Here is an 8,205-nt window from a genome sequence, read left to right on the forward strand (position 1 = left end):
TTCAACTTCAAACTGGATAAAACTGTGTCTCTGACATCCAAAACCCATACCACAGAGTTCTCTGCAGGGACAATGTGCCCTGCTGAAATATTTAAAATATTTTGGCATAAATGTAGGCCTATCATTAGGATTAAGAATATGGCGCCGATAATAGGCCTACACCTTCCTATGTGGGGTTACTATTTATTACTTATTTGGCTGTTTTCAACTATTTGTTACTGTGTAATTTGCAAAACTTAGCAAACAGGACAATAGTAAACCACAGAAGAAAAGGAAGAAGAAAAAAAACACCGGAAAAAAAGCTTGTTCAAAACAGCAGGCCTAAACTGCAATGAAGATGGTGTTCTTTTGCGCAATATGTAAGGTAACTTATTAAGTGCCCCCAACATTACTGGCAGCAAATCCAAAGTTTCGTTTTCGGATAGGCTATCAAAGCAGGTGGCTCATGAATCACATATTGAGACTATAATAGGCTACATCCTGTGAATGTTCTTACAGTTTGCGAACAGTAGCCTAAGCTCACATGTCATGTGTTGTCGCGCTCTACTCAACGTTTCCTTAAGTGAAGGCTACATTGTGTTTTTTTCATATTCACGTCGCGCCAGCGTTGGGGTGTTGGTGGGTGGTAGGCTGAGTCTGCTCTGAAGGCTGCTGTTTTACATATTCAGTGTGTGCTGAAGTGAGCGGCACGTGCCAACCCTATCCGTCAGGCAGATCACTGAATCCGAACTCCCGCTAACAGTCGACGTGGGAATGTACCTTTATGAATGATCAGCCTACATTACGCGGCGTATACCTGGACAACGGTATTCCATAGACTACATCCGTGGAATTCAACCGTTTGGGTGAACCGACAAGGTAAGTAATGTTATAAGAGGCTACACAACATTCTCTGTTTTAAAACCTGTTAACGAACGTTTTGAATCGGTCTTGTGAGTTTGTTGTTGGGATAAGCCTTGTAAACCAGCGCCTTTGCGCCATGGCTACTAGTTATTTGAAACTTTTTTCCCTTCCATATGGTTACACAGTGACAGCGTGGTTAATGATTGCAGTTAGCAGTTGCTGTCCTGACTTTACACAACCTTGAAATATCAACATTATTTAGATCAGGCCAGGTCATCTGACAGTTTATGTCTAGCCTAGCCTACATGTTAGACTGGGTCATTCCGTGTCAAATCAGACAGAATCCAGGAAAATTATTGCTGCTCAGATTTTGCTCAATGTTTGTCTAGTCTACATAATGTTTTGGTCCTAAAACATGTGAGATGTTTAGTTCAATTTTATATTACATTTTTCACCTTTGATTTCTTTTTGGAAAATATATATTTTTGACACTATATTAAAATACTAGCCTATGTATTTTGGAGGCCTTGTTTGGGCGTTAATATTTTGAAAAGTATTATTCCAAGCCTGCCCAAACTTTGTTTAGATTTTACATTTTACTTTTCATGATGTGAATGTCCAAACACTTCCTGTATAATCTGCTTCTCAGACTGAAGCAAATATGAAGACATAGGATTTGAACGGAAATATTTTTAACAGGCCTTGGTTTTGGAGCCCATTTATCTAGACAAGGTTTGAACAAAAGTTTAGACTGCAGCAACAGCCTTATCTGATTTGATGTGGAATGACGTACCTCTTCCTGTTGTCACCAGTAGCCTATGTCAGGGGATGATAGGCTTTAGCTTATAAGTTAATTCTTAAATGTTTCTCACCCTTTTATTTACTTATTATTTCACAGAAATAAAGCCTGCTGATTGGATTACAAAGTAGCCCAATTTCTTTGTTCTTCAGCCACCGTCATGGAGGATTTTTTCTAGCCTTACTGGATCTGGATCTGGCAAACCCACATTCACCGCGTGCATTATCCCAGCCAGGTGTCTGCACCCTCAAGAGGAATCCACATCAGCTGCCTGGAGCTTGTCTGGTCTCCCTTAGCAATGCAACCGTGTGAGAACTATGACCAACCAGTGGCATTCTTCTACAATTACAGTGGAAAGTACATCACCTCAGACTGGTCCACAAGAGACTATGTGGTGCTCGGCGTTGGCCTCACGGTTTGTGCCATTGTCATACTGTCCAACATATTGGTCATCACGGCCATCATCATCAACCGTAATTTCCACTATCCCATCTACTACCTGCTGGGCAACATGGCGGCCGCGGACCTGTTTGCCGGGGCGTCCTATGTCAACCTCCTCTTCCACACGGGGCCCTACACCATCGGTCTCACCAAGCACCAGTGGTTCGTCCGCGGGGCCCTGGTGGACATGAGCCTGATCGCCTCGGTGGCCAACCTCCTGGCGGTGGCCGTGGAGCGGCACCAGACCATCTTCACCATGCAGCTGCACAGCACCATGTCCAACCGGCGCGTGGTGCTGCTGATCCTGGGCATCTGGGCGGTGGCCGTCTTCATGGGCCTGGTGCCCTTCATGGGCTGGGACTGCGTGTGCGACCTGGACGCCTGCTCCAAGACGGCGCCCCTGTACAAGCGCAGCTTTCTGGCCTTCTGGGCCATACTGAACCTCGTCATGTTCTCCGTCATGGTGGCCATGTACGCGCGCATCTTTGCCTACGTGCACCGGCGCTGCCGCATTAACAGGCCAGCCCTGGACGTTGACCAGATGAATTACGAGACGGTCATAAACCTGATGAAGACGGTGGCCATAGTTCTGGGTAAGTGACTTATCAAAAGTTTACAGTGTGGGTGCGGTTTCCTCATTGCTCTTGTTCTTTTACCAATCGCTGATATGGCACAGCAGGCCTATACTGTGTTCCTCGTTCAGTTCATGTTCAGTTTTATTTAGATAGCGCCAAAACCAATGAAGTTGTCTCAAGGAGTTTTGCAGAGCCCAGAGTCTGAATCACCTAATGAATGCACTGCTGTACTGTGATAACACGGCACTGGACTTACTGTGTACAGACAACACCACAGTGCAAACGTTTTCTCTTGACAAACATCTGCGGTTGTTTTTTGGCCAACATCAGATCAGCCTTGTCCCTCCAAGTTGTTATCTTATTCTGTTATGCAACAGCTGCATATTTCTACAATTGATTGTACCTTAGTTAACAACCCTGGATTTAGTTTACAGTAAATGGTTTGGCAAGGACTCAACTTTTTTTTTTCATACGACTGCCTTGCTTTTTTTCTTTTAGTATAAGAAGGTATAAAAGTGTCATCCAACGGTTCCTGAGTTCTTTGGAATTTTGACTGAAAGTGTACCTCCACGTATGAACACATCAAAGCTGGCAAACCAGTTTTTCTTAAATCCTTTGCACTTAGTCCTTCCTCTACCAAGGGATTTCACAACTTCCTGTCTGTCTGCGGTGAGCCTGTTCATCTCACCTGCTGTGTGTGTTGCTTCATCTCCAAAGCAACATTTGCAACAGACATTTTTATGGTGTTGTAAAAGTAGAGTAGAGGTCACATGTCTGTAAGTCCGAGGATGCGTCTTTTACTTAGCAGGTGTTTTGCTCTGGTATTTGTCCTTAGGTGCTTTCGTCATCTGCTGGACCCCAGGCCTCGTGATCCTCCTTCTGGACGGGTTGAATTGCAACGGTTGCCAGCTTCTAAAGTATGAGAAGTACTGTCTGGTCTTGGCTGAGTGCAACTCGCTGGTGAATCCCATCATCTACTCGTACCGGGACGAGGACATGAGAAAGACGTTCAAGCAGATTCTGTGCTTCCTGTGCAGGACTGAGGATGACCAGCAGGGGGAGATATCCACTGTTAAGTTCAAGAAGAGAGACAGTACCAAGCCTAAACGCAGCTCTTTAAGACTCCCTCTGTTCTCCTCATCAAGCAGCGCTGGATAAAGTTGTCCTGTGCATAGGACACTTCTCTTTTGGAAAACATGATCATGGTGCATTTTGCAACTGATAAGTACATTCGTCGAGATCCAAATATGTTGGTGTGATTTTTTTTGATAAGTGTGTGTTCCTTGTTATGGAAGATTAAAAAAAAAAAAAAAAAAACTTCCACATTTCATGAACAGAATCATGTGATTACAAATGACACGATTCGCAGCACTCTATGTTCATGTTCTAGAACATGCACATGTAAGAATGTAATTCACCAAGGGAAGGTGGACAGAACAATGCTTTCTCCAATCTGTGCAGCCGATGCAGTGACCTGCTTTTACGTTTAGACCAGGGAACTGCCCAGCACAAGCACCTGCCTTAGTCTACCACAGGAAACCAAGCTACGGCCCCGGGACAACAGGGATGTAAATGCCCTTATTGGCGATTCACAGGGGCAGTTGATTATAAAGGTGGTCAAGGCAGAGAATGGTGCCCATTTGTGCCAGCGGTCCATATATCCCAGCAGGCCTGGGAAAGATTTCATCTTATAGGCCGCGAGCTAGATAGGCCTACCGTGCACCCCCCCCACCTCCCAACAAAACCATACTTTTTTGAAAGGTCTGGGTGTGTAGAATATGAATCTGAATGTTAACATTGAAAATTTTGGGATGCACTACCTGTTTTAGCCCTATGAATAGGGAAACCCTAAAAACCGATTATAAGCGATTCTAACACATCAAGATGGTCCTATCAATCAGAACAGCTTTTAATTGACCTATTACACATTCAAACTTCACATATGAAGACTTAGGTCAAATGTCTACCATGCTGCTTTTTGGTAGGTGTCTTAAATTAACATAGGCAAAGCCTTATATTGATATAATGAGCCCATTTCATGTATAGGCCACAAAGTAGATTCGACTACCATACACCGCCTACCCCCTTTTCTAACAAAATCATGCTTTTGTGAAAGGTTTGGATGTGTACAATATGAATATGAATGTTAACATTGAACCTTTTTCGGTTGCACTATCTGTTTTAGCCCTATGAATAGGGAAACCCTAAAAACCGATTATAAGCGATTCTAACACATCAAGATGGTCCTCGTCAATCAGAACAGCTTTTAAGTGACCTATTACACACTCAAACTTCACATATGAAGACTTAGGTCAAATATCTATCATGCTGCTTATTGGTAGGTGTCTTAAATTAACATAGGCAAAGCCTTATATTGATATAATGAGCCCATTTCATGTATAGGCCACAAAGTAGATACGACTACCATACACCCCCTACACCCTTTTCTAACAAAATCATGCTTTTGTGAAAGGTTTGGATGTGTACAATATGAATATGAATGTTAACATTGAACATTTTGGGTTGCACTACCTGTTTTAGCCCTATGAATAGGGAAACCCTAAAAACCGATTATAAGCTATTCTAACACATCAAGATGGTCCTAGTCAATCAGAACAGCTTTTAAGTGACCTATTACACACCCAAACTTCACATATGAAGACTTAGGTCAAATATCTATCATGCTGCTTATTGGTAGGTGTCTTAAATTAACATAGGCAAAGCCTCATATTGATATAATGAGCCCATTTCATGTATAGGCCACAAAGTAGATACGACTACCATACACCCCCTACCCCCTTTTCTAACAAAATCATGCTTTTGTGAAAGGTTTGGATGTGTAAAATATGAATATGAATGTTAATATTACACATTTTGGGTTGCACTACCTGTTTTAGCCCTATGAATAGGGAAACCCTAAAAAACGATTATAAGCGATTCTAACACATCAAGATGGTCCTAGTCAATCAGAACAGCTTTTAGATGACCTGTTACAGACTCAAAGTTCACATATGAAGACTTAGGTCAAATATCTACCATGCTGCATATTGGTAGGTGTCTAAAATTAACATAGCTAAGGCCTTATATTGATATAGGGAGCTAATTTCATGTATAGGCCACAATCTACTGTAGATACGCCTACCATACACCCCCAATCCCTCTGCTTTGGGGTTGGGGGTGTATGGTAGGCACAAATGCACAATAACTTAATACAAGAGAACTATAAAGCATTCTCATTTCTCTCTCTCACACACACACACACACACACACAAATGAACTACAGCATGTACACAGACACTGTAACTACACTGAACAAACTTATAAAAGTAACACTTTTGTTTTATGCCCCCATTTATAATGAGCTGAACTCAAAGAGCTAAGACTTTATACACAAAAGGCCTATTTCACCCAAATATTGTTCATAAATCTGTGCTAGTGAGCACTTCTTTTTTGCCAATATAATCCATCCACCTCATAGGTGTGGCCTATTAAGATGTCAGGTATGCCTTAGGCTGGCAGGCTCACAATAAAAGATCACTCTAAAATGTGTAGATCCATAACACAGCACAATGCCACAGATGTTGCAAGCTTCAAGGGAGCCTACAGTTGGCTGCTCCCTCTGACTGCAGGAATGCTCATTTCTCTACCATAAGCCGTATCCAAAGGCATTTCAGAGAATTTGGTAGTACTGTATCCAACCAGCCTCACAACAACAGTAGACCATGTGTAACCACACCAGCCCAGGACCTCTACATCTAGCATCTTCACCTCCAAGATCATCTGAGACCCACCACCCGAACAGCAGCTGCAACAATCGGTTCTGCACAAAATGTCAGAAGCCGTGTCAGGGAAGCTCATCTGCATGCTCGTCGTCCTTATTGGGGTCTCAACCTGACTGCAGTTTGTCATTGTAACTGACTGGAGTGGGCAAATGCTCACATTCGAAGGGGTCTGGCACTTTGGAGATGTGTTCTCTACACAGATGAATCCCGGTTTTCACTGTACAGGACTGATGGCAGACAGCATGTATGGCTTTATGGGATGGGCAGACGTGTGTTATGGACAACGAACATAGGTGCATTTTATTGATGACATCGATCCATAGCATCTCATCCACCACCATCACTTCATGTTGCAGCATGAATGATGATGCACAGCCCCATGTAGCAAGGATCTGTAAACAATTCCTGGAAGCTGAAAACATCCCAGTTCTTGCATGGCCAGTATACTCACCAATCATGTCACCCCCATTGAGTATGTTTGGGATGCTCTGGGTCGGCATATATGACAGCATGCTCCAGGTCCTGCCAATATCCAGCAACTTTGCAAGAGGAGTTGAAGAGGAGTGGACCAACATTCCACAGGCCACAATCAACAACCTGATCAACTCTATGCGAAGGAATTATTGACATGCCTAGAACATCGGTGTCAAAAGGCAAAATCACTGTATGTGAAGACAATACAGTGAAACTGCATATTTTAGAGTGGCCTTTCATTGTAGCCAGGCTTAGGCACACCTGTGCAATAATCATGTTGTCTAATCAACATCTTGATAAGCCACACCTGTGAGGTGGATGGATTATATTGGTAAAGAAGTGCTCACTAACACAGAGTTGTGAACAATATTTGAGAGAAATGTTGTGAAAATGGTGTGTTTATAATTTTGTTCAGTGTAGTTCTTGTGTGACTGTATGCACGCTGTATTGCACATTTTTGTGTGTGCATGCTGTATAGTTATTTTCCATGCTGTATGATAGTTCTTGTATAGTCATTGTGTGTGTATGTGCATGCTGGGTAGGAAATGGGCTCATGAAATCAACATAAGGGGCTGTATTACAACACTTCATGGTCACTTATTTAAAGTTTATTTAAATTTAGTAGGCTGTCCTGTCCACATTGGGAGTGTTTTCGTTATCAAATGGATAACGAATTGCACAACAAGGCATTCCTATGTTTCTTAAGCAGTAATGGGTGTGTTTCGGGCAAAACATCCTTTAAACTAATGCGAGTGTCATCGGTCATTCCCTTTAAGAGCAAGCAGCGCAACTTAACAAACAGCGCCCGTATCATTGTTGATAATGCACTCTTAAAATAATAACCACTCGCCACTGATTTCTGGTGATTCAGGTTTCTCTTGGTCAGTAGTGCAATGCATTTTAGTTCATGTAAGATAATGATTCTTAGATAATGTGCCAGATCCGTTCTTAAGTCATTAATTCCCACACCCCTTGGCACATTGCTCAATAAAAGAGAAGCGCATGGTGAAAAACTCTACGATAGGAATAAGCTTTGCGTTGTTATTATTACACGCTTTCTGCCAGGTTTTGCATCATGAAAATAGGGCCCAAGGCCTTAACTATATTAAATGTAGTCACTTACCAAGAAGCAGTATAGGGTGTTCTTTCACCTAAGTCATCATATGTGAAATTTAAGTGTGTAATGGATCATCTAAAAGCTGTTCTGATTGGACAACCTCTGTTAAAATTGCTTAAAATAGTTTTTTTCCCCTATTCAGAGGGTGAAAACAAATAGTGCAACCCAAAATAT

General features: G+C 42.4%; 1 protein-coding gene across 1 annotated transcript; it reads left to right on the plus strand.

Moving 5' to 3' along the window:
• Positions 1 to 524: 524 nt before the first annotated feature.
• lpar2a (lysophosphatidic acid receptor 2a) lies at positions 525 to 4,344 on the plus strand. The gene is made up of 3 exons (XM_062532877.1): positions 525 to 858; positions 1,742 to 2,676; positions 3,494 to 4,344. Exons 2-3 carry the CDS (start codon positions 1,941 to 1,943, stop codon positions 3,814 to 3,816), a joined length of 1,059 nt encoding a protein of 352 aa, XP_062388861.1. The 5' UTR covers positions 525 to 858; positions 1,742 to 1,940; the 3' UTR covers positions 3,817 to 4,344.
• Positions 4,345 to 8,205: the final 3,861 nt, after the last annotated feature.

This window comes from Sardina pilchardus, chromosome 3 (genome assembly GCF_963854185.1).
Source record: "Sardina pilchardus chromosome 3, fSarPil1.1, whole genome shotgun sequence".
Classification (NCBI taxonomy): domain Eukaryota; kingdom Metazoa; phylum Chordata; class Actinopteri; order Clupeiformes; family Clupeidae; genus Sardina; species Sardina pilchardus.

Coding starts and splice junctions, on each gene's coding strand:
- lpar2a (XM_062532877.1), top strand. CDS start 1,941: ATGCAACCGTGTGAGAACTATGACCAACCAGTGGCATTCTTCTACAAT. Junction 2,677..3,493: donor GACGGTGGCCATAGTTCTGG/GTAAGTGACTTA, acceptor ATTTGTCCTTAG/GTGCTTTCGTCATCTGCTGG.